This window comes from Babylonia areolata, chromosome 1 (genome assembly GCF_041734735.1).
Source record: "Babylonia areolata isolate BAREFJ2019XMU chromosome 1, ASM4173473v1, whole genome shotgun sequence".
NCBI lineage: Eukaryota > Metazoa > Mollusca > Gastropoda > Neogastropoda > Buccinidae > Babylonia > Babylonia areolata.
This window is the reverse complement of record NC_134876.1, coordinates 56,462,069-56,477,316: the sequence shown is the minus strand read 5'-3', so window position 1 is coordinate 56,477,316 and position 15,248 is coordinate 56,462,069. Positions and strand designations below refer to the sequence as shown.

At 36.7% G+C, this 15,248-nt stretch overlaps 1 protein-coding gene across 1 annotated transcript; it reads right to left on the bottom strand.

Moving 5' to 3' along the window:
- Positions 1-590: 590 nt before the first annotated feature.
- On the bottom strand, positions 591-14,594 carry LOC143292823 (uncharacterized). The gene is made up of 8 exons (XM_076603434.1): positions 14,377-14,594; positions 9,766-10,819; positions 7,988-8,254; positions 6,338-6,523; positions 5,735-5,782; positions 4,941-5,007; positions 3,560-3,615; positions 591-1,912 (listed from the first exon to the last, which is right to left on the bottom strand). Exons 1-8 carry the CDS (start codon positions 14,592-14,594, stop codon positions 1,859-1,861), a joined length of 1,950 nt encoding a protein of 649 aa, XP_076459549.1. The 3' UTR covers positions 591-1,858.
- Positions 14,595-15,248: the final 654 nt, after the last annotated feature.

The window sequence follows — 15,248 nt, the reverse complement described above, 5'->3', positions numbered from 1 at the left end:
TGGAAAAACATAGAAAATTTGATACTTAGAAATACTGGTAAGTGTATGAAATTACATCCCACAGACGTTTTATTTGGAATTCAGGATGACAGATATAGCAAACATGACCTTATAAAAATAAATCATATTATTTTGATAGGTAAAATGTGTATCAGTATTGCTAAAAAAACAAAAAGACTGTCTATTTTACAACTGATCTTTGAACAGCAATTCAGTATTAGACATCAATATATTATATAATACCTTATGAATCTTAAAGAAAAGGGAAAGAAATCTATATGTAAGTGGGGGGAAAAAAACGACATAGTTATGGAATGCAGGGTATTGCTTTTGATTATTGTCACGGTTTTTGTGTGTGTGTGTGTGTGTGCGTGTGTGTGTGTGTGATTGCTTAGGTTCACTGTATCCTTTTTGTTGCTGTTATTTTGTTCCTTTCCTTTTTTTTTTTTTTTTTTATATAAATAAAACGATGGTCGACCCAAGAAAGTCCGGGTAAAAAAAAAAAAAAAAAAAAAAGAGAGAGAGAGAGAGAGAGAGAGAGAGAGAGAAGACCTCATCACAGACACTCCAGACCAAATCACGCCAAAAAAGAAGTTCTGGAGCTTTATTAAAGCAAGAAGGACTGAAGGCTCTGGCATCTCTGCTCTCAAAGATGCAGGAAGACTCATCACTGACTCAAAGGAACAAGCTCAAGACCTGAACAAGCAGTTCCAGTCTGTCTTCAAAATTTCTTCACTGCTTATCAGGAAAAAATGAAGAGAGAAAGGACATGTTGAAAGGAAAGAAGATAGTTCTAAAAAATGGAAACACTGAACATTTTTTCAAAATCACAAACAATAGCTACCACACGCTACGACAATCTTGAACAAAACTATCAATAGTCTCTCCACTTTCAAAGATGATGCCATGCAGTCTTCTTTCCAGACATTGTCATGCTTCTTTATTCAGAACAACAATAACACAAAATGGAAACCAAATCTATCAGAGAGCAATCTTGCAAACATGTTTTCCATAAAAAAAAAAAAAAACTTGTGTACTTTATTCTTTAAATGACTTGCTGACCTTCGTATGAAAACATAAAATGAAAAAATACAAATCTCCTCAATTTTCATACAACAAATACAAAACTACCGGTATATATATAAAAAAAGGGGGTTGGGGGGAGATAAAAAAAAAGAAAAGAAAAGCAAACTAAACTGATCTAAGGGAAAGATAACCCAAAAGCTGATGTTCTCAAACGTTTCATTCCTGCATTCTTAAGTATTTATTATTTAATGAAGTCAAATCGAAAAACACTTACATTCACCAAACTAAAAACAAAACAAAAAAGTTTTAAAAAGCTACCACCTGGTAACTATTGCCAAAACATTATTTGTCAAACATGATATTCTTTATTCCACACACAAGAAAAAAGAAGAAATAAAAATTATTTCTCTTATTTTAGAGGCAATACAAAAAATGATAAATAATTTCTTTACATTTCTTTATTAACTGGTAACCCCTTCAAAAAATAAAGGAAAAAGAACAACCAGAAACTCAATTATGTCTTTATTCAATAAAAATAAATAAATAAATGGCAGAATAGAAAAGTAGTCTGTGCATATTTTGCAACGAAATAAACTGGATAAACATTTGTGCCACTTGGCTATTCAAATACATTCAGTCATCTGCTTAATTACCCATTCACATCTTTCCCTACATTTTTTTTTTTCAACGATTTGAAAAAAGAAGAAAGAAAAGCAACAATAGAAGCAAGAAAAGTGTAATGAATTGAAATAATGTTTTAAAATGGTGACAAAACATCAAAAACATTATACAGGTAATTTCGGTCCCAATAATACTCTTGTCTGGAGCACTTTTAGTGAGAAGAAATCAACTTGGGTTCAAACATGGATGACAGCTCAAGAGTTACCTGTGGAAAAATATGAAGGAAACATAGAGTTATAAACAGCAAACAAAGAGAGAAAAAGTTAGGAAATATACAACTGACAAAATAACCCACCAAAAAACAAGCAAACAAAAAAAAAACCCAACCAAGAACAAAGACAAAACTGCAAGCAAATAAAAAATCATTGTAACTGTCCAATTAATCACTGTGTTACAAAGTATTTTTCAACAAAGCTGAAATAAGTGTTGCCAGAACAAGTGTATAAATCATATAAATCACTTACCGAAAAAAACTTGACTGATTATGAAATGGAAAACTAAAATAAGTGTATTGATTTGACTTTTTTTTTTCTTTGCTTGAATGTCATTTTCAGAAAGTTTAACACTAAGAACACCCAATGCTTTATACACAGCCAGCAACTTTGCACTCTCATTCAATCCACACCTTTAAGGAAATGATATTCAATCACCAATAACACATATCAAGATTGAAGACCTGGTACTCAAACCTGTAAAGCTGAGCATAAAAAGCTGACATCATGAAGGAGACAATAGCATGAGAAATTATGCAGAGGTCATGTCCATGACCAGCAGAGCAAGAACATATAGTTTTCTTATGGCTGGAGAGCATCTGGGTCTCTGCAGAACTAGAACAGACTCCTCTAGTCTCACAACAACCAGGCTGTTCAACTAACACTGGTGCTACTGCATGGAGCAATGACAAGGAGGACAACACCATGGACACAGCCATGAAGAAGGGGCAGTAACTGTTCTCTGTCAACAGCTGCTTTCAAAAATCATTCAGCTCAGACAGCCAGCTATTATCTGCAGCTTGGAACAACAGCACATAACTTGCCTCCCACCTACAAAAGAGGAGACAGGGAAAGGGAAAATGGAATGGACTGGGTGCTTGAAGTTGACAAGCAATATCACTGTGCAAACATTAATATGGAACCCCTAAGAAAGTGCTTATCAAAGAGGGCCAACTGAAAAACACCTCAACGCAAGCTAAAGGCTGAAACCAGAGTGATAGGCCACATCTGGAACCAATCATAGATAAATGCCACAAAAGTTCTCTGCTGGAGTAATGTCAGCAAACTATGACTTGAGTAGGCTGATGAGCCTCAATATTTTAAGAGTGAAAGTACGTGGAAAATAAACCCTCTAAAAGGTAAAACCTGACAACCCCACTTACTCCTGCTATGTATGTTCTACTTTTATAACTGACTACATGCAGACATCAATAATGGGATGCTTGACATGTATATTGGATTCCAGCTTGCGAAGGGGGTCAAGGCACCAGTAGGTCAGCACATAATTATGCAGTCCTGGGAAACTGGAAAAGTCTTCATCATTTACCCGCCTGCAACTGCCAGGAATCAAACATCAGACCTGTGGGACATACGTCCAATGCTTTAACCACTCAGTCATACTCACGCTCAGCCCAATTATGTCTGATTCAACCTCTGAGTTCTAATGCAGTAAAGACAGATGAATGTTTACAGAGATTGGGAGAAGCAAGATAGGGGAGAAGGTTAAAACCAAACAGTCGCATGCTGTAGTCACTGTTGCAGCTGAACTAACAGTCATGACATGAAATTTAACGTGTAAAAAAACAAACAAAAAAACAACAACAAAAAAAAACATTAAAAAAAAAGTTTGCAAAACTTACTTCTTCCTCCATTGGGGCTTCTTCAGGAAGATCAAATTTTCCCAACGTTTTCTTTGCTGTAAAACAAACAACAATGTTAAAAAAGTGTGTGTGTGTGTGTGTGTGTGTGTGTGTGTGTGCATATGTGTGCACACATTCTGGTATTACGTAATTGACTATGATAACTGAGAGATCCTATAATACCTATTTAGCTTTTTGTCTTCATGAAAATGCTGAGATGTATTTTAAAATAACCATCTGTTGTCTGATAACAATGCAAATAATTTGTATCAGTCTGTGAACTTGCCTGACAAAACAATGAATTTAGAACAAAAATTGTTCACATGTATACTTTTCATTAATCGTTAACCAGTTTCACTTTAAGAAACATAAATGGCAAAACACACACACATATGTAATGTAGCCACTGAGGAGGCGGAACACATGAGGATAAAAATAATCACAAACCCAGTAACTTCTTGGACTGGCAATGACAGAACACAAAAGAATCCAGACAACAATGGACGACACAGGATAATGGATACAAAAACAACCCAGAGACAACTGCCACCAGAGGACCCAACCACACCTAAATCTGTGCACAATGTTCTCCCTGTGAGTGGCAGGAGTTCTATCCACAAGGAAAGTGACAATGCCTGACCCACTGCAATAAAGAATGTTTGGTGCTTACAGTATTAGGGGCCCTAAGATGTGCCCACCTTTCCATTCATGTTTAGATACAACTGTGTGTAGTACTTTGAAATTATTCATATTTTCCAGACAAGCTGCCACTCAGAAAATATGGCCAACGAAACAGCAAGGGATTCACCTACTTGTTATGCTTGATTGTTTTGTAAATATTTTTTTGTCCAACTGTGTACAAATCTGTACCTGGATTAAGCAGGCACAGTGAGAAGACTATCTAAAGCTATTAGACAAATCAAACTTCTTATTTCCAGACCACAGTGTAATGTTCTCTCATTCTCATTTTTTTTTTTATATGTAAGAAAAAAAAAGAAAAAAGAAAACTGACATGGTGCATCTGCACACTCTCCAAGGAGAGCAGTCCAAATCCTATCAGAGAAATCTTCCATGGCTAAAGTACAGCACAACATAAGTATGAGTATCCATACCTCATCCCCCCAACTCCTACACACACAGAGTGTTGCATATCAATACTGATCAGTTTCTCAGAGAATAAAAAGTTAACAAAACATGCCTACCTATGAACAAAACCTAAATGATGCTCATCTTTTTGATGAAAGTATACCAGAGAAAACAAAAAACAACAAACATGCTGAAATGACAACCAGTTTCAACTGCTCAAGCTAGTATTGCTGCTGCATATTTAATGTTAGTCTCATTATATATTCTCAAACTAACAGAAAGTAATCCAACTTACTGCTGACTTCATGAAGTCTGACAGTTACATTCTGGGTGCTTGCATCGTACGCCAAAACTTCAGCTTCCTGGGAAGAGAAAAAAAGAAAATGTTTTACTATAGACAGGAAACATTACAAGGAATCATAAGTGGTGATACGTGTGGAAATGGGGTAGTGAGAATGGCAACAAATAAAAAACACAATATTCTAAAATCTACCAATATCAGCTTGGAAGTGCAACATAAATGACAATATCTAAGGTTCGGAAAATTACTGGAAACAATACTCTGCTATAACAACAACAGTAAACATGATACACTGAGTAAAGAAGAAGTTATACATTTGCATTAAGCCTAAGTTATGGAGAATCATATGCTCCATAGGTGTAATGGGCCTGAATAAGTATAAAAAATGAACAGTTTCCGCCAAGTTTTAATAGTTCTGAAACCAACTTTATTTTGCAAGATCCATGTCAGTATCGACAGTGGCAACATACTGAAAATATTGTACCCTCTGAAATCAGTAAGTAAAATCCAATATCAAATGTATCTCTGACACTGGAATGACTTTAACAAAGGTTTACTGTTATAATGCTTATTATTAAGGAAACAACTATCAATATTCCAGTGACCAATGCTTAAGACCAATCTTTCAATATGGTAATGAGAGGATTTAACTTACTCTGGTTTGGAGTCTAGAATAGTATGAAACAGTGACTAATAATATCTGGTAAGCCCAGCTGTCGATCAATCATTATTCTGAAAAGCTGGGAACAATTGTATATTGTAAAAAGATGACACCAGATCAACTATACCTTGTAATCAGAAATTCCAGGTGTGTAGTCCTCACCCATCTCAAGCACCTGAAAGGATTGACCATAACATATTGCTTTTCAATCAGCTGAGCAATCGACCATAACATATTGCTTTTCAATCAGCTGAGCAATTGACCATAACAGATTGCTTTTCAATCAGCTGAGCAATGTTGCCTGTATCATGACTGCTTTTGCAATTCCTTTCCTGGCTTGTGAACTGTTATCATAAAAGTTACTTGAAACATTTGATTAACAAATCACATATACACATCGACAAGTGAGATATAACAAGGACATGCACCAAAAAGGCGTCTTTTCCTTTATTGATTATATATAATAAACCTTACTTTGAAGTTTTTTTACCACAAATGCACATTAACCCCAACACACCTGCTTTTAACAAGACACAAGCTGAAGAGATGATTTTAGACAAAAGGTACATGAACAGGGAACCTGGGACTCTAAAAGCAATTGTTTTAATCAAATCTGTGTGAACAATTTTTGCTCTTTTTTTTTCTATTCAATTTTCAAACACATAAATGCATGCAACAACATCTCACACAGGTCTTCTTTTGAAAGCATAATATCAAGAAACAGCATTACCTTGTAGGCTATCTGGTCACCTGCTTTGGGGGCAGCAGTTAAGTCATCAAAGAGTGAGTAGTCTCGACTGACAGATGTATGAACAACAGTTTCCTGACTAGCAGCAGGCTGTTTTGAACCCTCTTCCGCAGGACAGCTTCCGTTCAGGTTATCTTCATTTTCTGTAGCACTTGGAGCAGGCATATTCTGAAAGAAGATGGTATAATAGACTTCATGTATGATTCTACCATATTAAGCTGCTACATTGTCTTGATGTTCACCAAATCATTAAATCTTTGCATTTTTCAAATTTTATTATTCATGGTAAATGACCTTGTTCATGGAAAGTTTTATTACTGTACTTTTATATGTGTTTTAGAGGATGTGGCATGTATGTTACAATTAATATAAGCCTTGTATCCACTCATTTGCATTTCCTTTTATTTCAAGGATCAATAAACTTTTTGTATTGTATTGTACTGTACTGTATTGTAATATTGTATAGTGATAAGAAACTCTAGGGAGAGCTGGACAGTACAAGGTCAAGTGTTTTGGCCCTGAACTCCTTGCACTCTAAGGGGGCCGGGCCAAACCCATGTCATGACTCCTGGATGCCCTTGTATTGCTGCTTTTTTTTCTTCCTGGTCCTCAGCAGGTTCAAATCTGCGCCTCCAGGGTGGTTCCCACTTTAGGATTGTGTCACCTTTTCTGGCAGACGCTTTAACCACAAACTACACTATGCCTAGTTTGAGCTGGGAAATTTAATCCTTATTTAATCCTACTGTATTGTATTGTATTACAGCAAACACAGAAGTGAAAATGAAAAGATTCATCAAAAGAATTTTAGTCTGGTAAATAAATATATATTTTCCCAATGAGAAGATTTTAAACTCCGAAGGATGCACAGCTTTTTTCTCCTCTTATCCAACACAAGGAAAGTAAAGTATACCACTGCAAAATAGCAACAGGCAGATTGTTTCTTTCTGGAAGAACTCATCAGATTTGCTATCCCTGGTTGTTATTTTCAAAGAAAAGCTCATCGAATAAAAGAGGGAGCTCTCTAAGACTAAATCACTAATAACACAGAAATGTAATATGGTGAATAAAAATGACAACGTTGTTCACTGTCAACATCAACAGGTCCCTACTCTAATCACAGATGTGATGGTTGCAGAACTTTACACACCACATGGTGATAAACATCATAAATTCATCATGACAATTTCTTTGTGAACATAATCATTTACCTTGGCAATGTACAGAAAATGTGGTTTCTCTAGCTATTCAGGCCTCCTTTCAATTTTCTTGGAGAAAAAAGAAAACTTATCATAATAATTAAAAAAAAGACAAAAAGAAGAAAAAAACGGTTGACAGGTAGTCATTTCCCCTCCCCTGTTCAGTGGTCTTATTGTGTTGTTCCTCAAATTATCCTGCAAGATTTGTGTAGTCAGTTTAGGGGTAAAATCTTAATAATTTGCACAAACTCTCTATCTCTTGTAGAATATTTTACTAAAAATTCAAGATAATATTTTAATTCATTTCAACATAGAAATAATGTAAAAACATTTCAAGACAAAATCAATCTACTTTAGTGATTAGTCATTTAGCGAGAAGAAGACTGAAGGATTTGAACATGATTTTTTCCACAATAGCCTGCAAATCATTCTTTACCTGCATGACAAATGATCTGTTGGTGTTAACAGTTTCCAGCTGTTGCTGTTTGCTGCGTGAACGGGGTGAGGCTGTGGCTGGAGGGTAAGCGTCAGGCTTTTTGAATGGGGAGGAAGCAGTCTTCTGGTTTTTGCTGGCTGCTCCAACTTTCCTGGAGTACAGCATGGCTCCATTGGACAGACGCCTGGCTGTCATATAGGGTGGAACTGTAGCTCCTCGCTCTTCCGGCGACATCCTCAAGTATTCTGGTAGATTTGGGTGTATAACCTGCATCCAAACACACACACACACATATATATGTGTGTGTGTGTGTGTGTGTGTGTGTGGACATGTATCAAACTTCTTTTTCCTCTTAATTTCATTCATGGGCTGCAACTCCTACGTTCACCCATATGTATACAAGTGGGCTTTTATGTGTATGGCCATTTTCACCCTGCCATGTAGGCAGCTGTACTCTGTTTTCAGTGGGTGTGCATGCTGGGTATGTTCTTGTTTCCATTACCCACCAAATGCTGGCATAGATCACAGAATCATTAACATGCGTATCTGATCTTCTGCTTGCATATACACACGAAGCGGGTTTAGGCACAAGCAGGTCTATACATATGTTGACCTGGGAGATTGGAAAAGTCTCAACCCTTTACCCACCAGGCACCGTTACCAAGATTCAAACCCAGGACCCTCAGATTGAAAGTCTAATGCTTTAACCATTCAACTATTGCGCCTGTCATGTATCAAACAATGAGCAGTAACTAGTATCATAATATTTCATGATAATTTTTACCCTTTACCCACATCACACATTGATTAGTACACAAATTATTAAAGTGAGTGTTCTAAATTTTCATTATAGAACTTCTGACAACAATTACTGTTCCCACACCGATGCTCATTGTGGTCAGACATGTGCAAAAAGTATTAACTGTCGCGCGCCACTCTACGGTGCACAACAGTATTTCATGTAATTTATTCTTCTTCTAAAAAAATCTCTTTTGAAGGAATAGAGAAACCTTGTTCTCAAAGGAAATGGAACCTCTTCACCTGTACACCATGTGGAATAAGTAGATTAGGATAGGGTGGTGGGAGCATTTCTTTCAATCTAGTTAGGTAGGTCCCCCTCTTGAGCCCACTTATTTTTTTGTATACAATTGTACTTATGCTTGTTTGGTGTGTTTGTGTGTAAGTGTAAATTACTGTAAATAAATGTTGTGATCTGTCATCTCTTTATCTGTGATTCATTTGTGCAGAGTTGTTGAGTGTGCTGCAATATCCCCTGGCATACTGAGCTGTGCCAAGGATCTATTCCACAGGAAAGATCCTGGTTACGTAACAATAACAATGTAATAAAAACAAACTGGTTAAAAAATCATGTCCCACTTTTTTCCCCTTCTAAATTAGCAAGCTGCACTGTACCTCTGATGTCAATACAGACCAAAGTCCAAAGTATGATTAAAACAACACTTTGACACTGTAGTCATAAATTAACAAGCTTAAGAAAACAGCTGACTAGTGGATCAAAATAAAGAGTGGTGACAGACAATTGTCAATTTTGAGGTAAAAGTATTTTTTTTAAGATTCAAAGCAAGAAATTATAGAAAAGCCTGTCCAATTCTTTTTCAGATTTCACTTTGAGCACCCTTTCTTGCAGTTTCACTCACTTTCAGGCTCAATTAGTCAAAAAAAAGAAAAAAAAAAGAGCAAACTGTTTTCTTAAGAAAAATACATATGATTGGGTGTCATTTTAAACAAAAAGCAGTTCTGTGCTGGGATGTACCTACCTCATGGCGGCCACCTGTGTAGAGATGCACTGGCGTGAGTGCCTTGTCTAATGCTGATGGACACCTGCGCTTCAGATTCACCTCTTCACTCAGTTTCTCCTCATACTGCTTGTCTCTGAACCATTCATCTTCTTCATTCTCTGCGCCCATTTCTGTACTGCCATTCACATCTTGAGGCACGTTTATATCTGGGACCTGCTCAGTGCTAACAAACTCTGTCCCTGCACTAGTCCCATCTTTGTTCTTCGCTCTCTGATGACTGTCTTCTGACAGATTATGTGAGACAGCGCTAGTTTGGAGGTAACTGTCACTGAAACTGCTGTTGTGGTCACTGATACCTCGCTGGGCTGAGGCCAGGCTGAGTGCATCCTGGCTTTTCTCAGCTGCCTCTTCTTGACTGTTGGCCTGATCCATGGAGGCACCACCCGCTCCTGACTCATCAGCCGACTCCCCATCAGATGAAAAAACAATCTTACGATTTTGTGCCTGCTGCCATTTGGGTATCCTGAGCTCAGCTGGTGTTTGTTTAGTTACACTTACTGTCAGCATCTTGGCAGAATTCTCTCCAGCTTCTGGCTGCTTCTGAGCTTTTCTTTTCTGGCGCCGTCTCCTCTTCTGTTTTGTTACAGCTGCTGAATCTGTTGCTTCAAGAATGGGCGTACTGTTGGAAATCAATGCTGTTTTTGAAAGTTGTTCAGTGCCTCCAGGGGCTTCTTCATTCATTTCATTTTGAGTTTTGCTGGCTTTGTTCCTAGCAGTTTGTGTTGAAAGCCCTTTATCATTTGTGTCAGTCACAACTTTCTTGTCGGTTAAAATTTTCTTTCTTAGCTTCTTTCCCGATCCTTTTTCTTTGTCGCTTTGGTGACCATCAAAAGCTTGAGTCAGTTTGTCGTTTTTGCTTTTTTTCTTTCTTTTTGAGTCTGAAACAGACATGGTTTGGGTTGCCATGCCTGCTTGAGTCTCTGACTCTGAACACACAACACCTTCATCTGAATGCTTCCTTTTTCTTTGCTTTTTACGCTGGGGTGATGGGTCATCTTCAGATATATTGGCACTGAAAAACAAAATTGAAGCACTTGAATTTTAAGTGCGCATTGTGACATACTTATCATCAGCATTACTGCACCCCCCCCCCCCACACACACACACACCATCCCCCCCCCCCAACCCACCTCAAATAAAGACCGTTAAATAGAGAAAGGAATGAACACAAAAATAAAACAAACAAAAGGCACATAAGGTGTGCTAGCGATGCCATTGGAACAGGACAAAACAATTAAAATGTTTGTTCAGAACAAATGAGAAATCAGATCAGAGAATAACGAATCTGGGGGTGATCGATGGGGGTGGGGAATTCAGTAGGTCTGTAAGATGCATTTGAAACTCACATACAAAATATTATTGTGAATACATTGATAAATAGTAAAATACAATGATACATGAACATTTATACTAAATCTCATTTATACAATCTCTCCCTTCCAGTTTCAGTTTCAAGAGTCTAAATGTTCCTTGATAAATGGATTTAGACAAATTTATACAAACATGACTGTTTTGTTCTGGCGGTGAGGGAACGCTTGTCTTTGAAGTTAAGATTGCTAGATCTCTCCCCTTTAGAATAAAAAAGTATGATTCTCTCCTAGTTTCTGTGGTCCTCAGATCAAATTCTACCACTTCCTCAAGTTCCTGTGCAAAGCGTGTATGTTAGAGGTAACAATTTGTTCTTGAACTCTTGTCAGGACTTCCATCAGAAACATAACCTGTCATTTACTAACACTGATAATGATAGAATTATTAGATTATAGTTTGTATTATACCTTCTGCTGGTGGAATTCCCAGGTGTCTGTCCTTTTTCAGTGAATTTTCAATTGTCAGTCCAATACAGTAAGTTAATTTGTCTCAATTAACTATGGAAAAATGAAAAAAATAATGGACAAAATGAAAAAAAAAAGTGTTTTATCTTCTTTTAATAAAAAAAAACCATTAATTTTTTATATATACTTATATTTTCAGAAATATTTATATTAATATTTTTATATTTTAATTTTTTTAACATTAAAAGATCTGAAGGTATGTGCAGGTATGTGCTTAAGAAACCAGCATTTTTTAAATGACTTCTGAGTATCAATATTTATTTGATTATAATTAATACAATCATGCTTTGTCCATGCCAGGTGTTTTTGTGTTTCCAAACTCTGACGTGGATTATGAGTTAAATAAAAAAAGAAATATGTACTTTGTCTTCAGCATCAAAGGGGGCAAGTCACTTTTACTAGTTATGCACATGTGTAGAACTTTGTGTAATCATCTGAGACTGGTAAAATTCTGGATTTTCTAATCGTATCAAATGTTCAATCGGAGTTCACACAGACTTAGAATATAAGTTAATCATACGTGTATACCATTTAACTCACTCGATACTAACAACGGCTATAGCCATTGTCCATTTCCATCTGGTTGTATACTGACAACGGCTATAGCCATTTCAACCTTAAAAAATTTCCACAAGTGACGTCGTGACCCAGTGCCACAGACACAGCCATCCATGTCAGAGCCTAATTAGCATAGGCCAACCTTTGACCACTGGAGTGGCTGGCGAGTCACTTGTTGCTGTACTGCTGAGCTATTTTTATTGTCACCCAGGCCTTTGTGTTCAGACAAACAACAATGGTGTCGCAACCCAGTGCAAGTGGTTCACAGAGCAGACAAGGCAGGCATGTTTACACCCTACGAGAAGCCGTGGAACTGGTCTAAACAGAAGAATCAGATGTAGAGTATGGTGAAGAAGATGAGGAGAGTGATTTTGTATCATCTGAGGAGAGCGAACATGAAAGTTCATCAGATATCGAACCTGATGTGGAAGAGCAGAGAGGCGTGGCAAGTGAGGCGGACAGTGACAGTGAAAGAGAGGCCAGTGCACACGGACTACTGGCTGACCAGAGCACGGACAGTTTTCTTCGATTTGTGAGCAAAGAGTGGCATGAAGATTTTAGATTTTTTCCTGCAATTCCGCCATACACGGACCAGGAACTGCACGGACTGCAGTTACAAGGTATGACTGGCCACACCCCCATAGCTGGTTGGTTTGTTTTTTTCCCCCCATGTGTAGACTGCAGCTGTTTTGGATATCAAATAGTGAGTTTTTTCAGCCCTATGATTAGTGTTAGAGTATTCTTAAGTGCAGAAACTTTTGATATGATTATCAGTGTGATGTGTGTCAAAAACAGCTTCTTTTTTTTTCCAAGAACAGTGTGGATTACGTAGACAAGGATAAAGGATACCCCATCTCCATTCACCTACAGACAGAGTACTGAGGGAAGAGCTGCTTACTGTGCTTATTCACTGTATCAATAATAATGTCTCCAAATTTCAAGACTGTGACTTTTTTTTTCAGACCATACTAATACCTACTGTACTGAAGAATGCCACATGACAAATTACGAATTAGCTACTTTAATGTTTAAAAAAAAAAAATTTGTTCATTTGTATGGTGAAGAAACTCTCAAAAAGCCTTTTTTTTATATACTCTGCAGGGTTTGACAATGCAATTTATGTAGAAAATAACCCTTCTTTCAACAATGCTGTGAATTTCACCACTATGATGTGCAACCTTCAATTTTGTTATCATAAAAAAGATAATCCTATATATCTCTGGCTACAAAAAGTGAACCATGACAGTAAGAGCTTTGAAAGTTTGTGCTCCTCTTGTTCACTTTATTGGTAATTGTGTCTCCAAATTTCAAGACTGTGTGAGTTTTCCTTCTTTATATATATATATATATTTTTTTTTTTTTTCAACGCTACACTAAGGCCTAGTATGCTGAAGAATGCCACATGAAAAATTACGAATTTGCCAATTGCGTGTTACTGATATTAGTTCACTTGTAGAGTGCAGACACTCTAAAATATCCATTTTTTTACACTCTGCAGGGTTCCTCAATGTGATTTATGTGGAAAATAACCCTTCTTTCAAAAATGCTGAAAATTTTTCTTCAATGCATTTGCAACCACCCTCAATTTTGTTGTTGTAAAAAACTATGTTTTATCACTCCAACTGCAAAAAAATGAACCATGAAAGTAAGGGCCATGAAACTTAGAACCATGCTTATTCCATTTATCAATAAACATGTCTCAAAATTTCAGGTCATTGTGTTTTGTCATTATTTTTTGAGAATTTTTTCAAAAACCTATACAAATGCCCAGTTTCCAGAGGAACACATGATATGCCCAGTATCAAGTGAGTTAAAATTTGACATTTATGAAATAGTCTGTGTATGCTTTCATGTGCATGTATTTGTGAGTGAGGCAATTAAGATTTAAACCTTACATAATGTTTGCTTTAATTGTTTGATACTGACAATGAAGTCTTAAATTTGAACACGAATGAGCATTACACTATGAGTGTGTGTGGCTGTGCAAACACATCACTTCAAGTTCATGGTCGCAGTTTGTTTAAATCAAAACTCTTTTTTTTCAAAATAGAAAGCAAGATCATAATACTTTTTCTTATTCTACAAATATTTTATTGTTCATTTTGTTTTCGTTGTTTCTTTGTATGTCTGTCTCTGTCTACCTGTAAAATTTGTAATCATGAAATGTGAAGTTTCATACATCACGTGCACATTGTCGTTGTCTCGCAACAACTCAGTTGTTTCATCTGCAGGCAAAACACAGCCGTCGAGGAACAGACTTGTGACAGTCACATTAGAGAATCTTTGTTCAATTTTCTGTTGAATGTGAGCAATTTGCGGACTTTCTTCTGTGTTAACAAACATCCAGAAAGGTTCCGCCGACTCAAGTGAAACCTTAATTCGTGTCTTGGTCGCCATGTTCGTTTCGCTTTTGAAGAGTGATGTCTTTTTAGTATGTGTTCTTCGTAACGAATACATTAAACACAAGAGGCTCGGTCATAGCCTCAACACACTACAACACATGCTACTATCTATTTATCAGTTGTTGTTGATGATTATATTGATTATATTGTTATCATTTTTTGTTAACGAATTGTTCGTATGAAGCTGATGTTCCTGTCCATATGCATAAAAAAAGGCAACCCAGTCGCTCAGTCTCTCTAGCGACTCCGTTTTTTTGGGGCATACCTGTTATGCATGTGTGGGTGTATGTGTGAATGTGTGTCTTCATGTTTTATATTTATTTGCTTATTTATCATCATTGTTGTCTTATTTATTTAATTATTTATTTATTATTATTATTATTTTATCATTATTTTCATTACTACTATCTTTTTTTTTAATATATATATCATAATTATTATTTATTTATTTATGTATGTACGCTTATCTATATATATATATATTTTTTTTTCTCAAGGCCTGACTAAGCGCGTTGGGTTACGCTGCTGGTCAGGCATCTGCTTGGCAGATGTGGTGTAGCGCATATGGATTTGTCCGAACGCAGTGACGCCTCCTTGAGCAACTGAAACTGAAAACTCAGTCTCTCTAGCAGTTCTCTCCCCCCCCCCT

What these genes read in the sequence shown, in the direction of transcription:
- LOC143292823 (XM_076603434.1), bottom strand. Translation starts at nt 14,594, where the DNA reads ATGGCGACCAAGACACGAATTAAGGTTTCACTTGAGTCGGCGGAACCT. An exon ending in AACGACAATGTGCACGTGAT is followed by an intron (nt 10,820 to 14,376) that starts GTATGAAACTTC and finishes TTTGTTTTTCAG; the next exon opens with TGCCAATATATCTGAAGATG. An exon ending in CAGACTTCATGAAGTCAGCA is followed by an intron (nt 3,616 to 4,940) that starts GTAAGTTGGATT and finishes TTTGTTTTACAG; the next exon opens with CAAAGAAAACGTTGGGAAAA.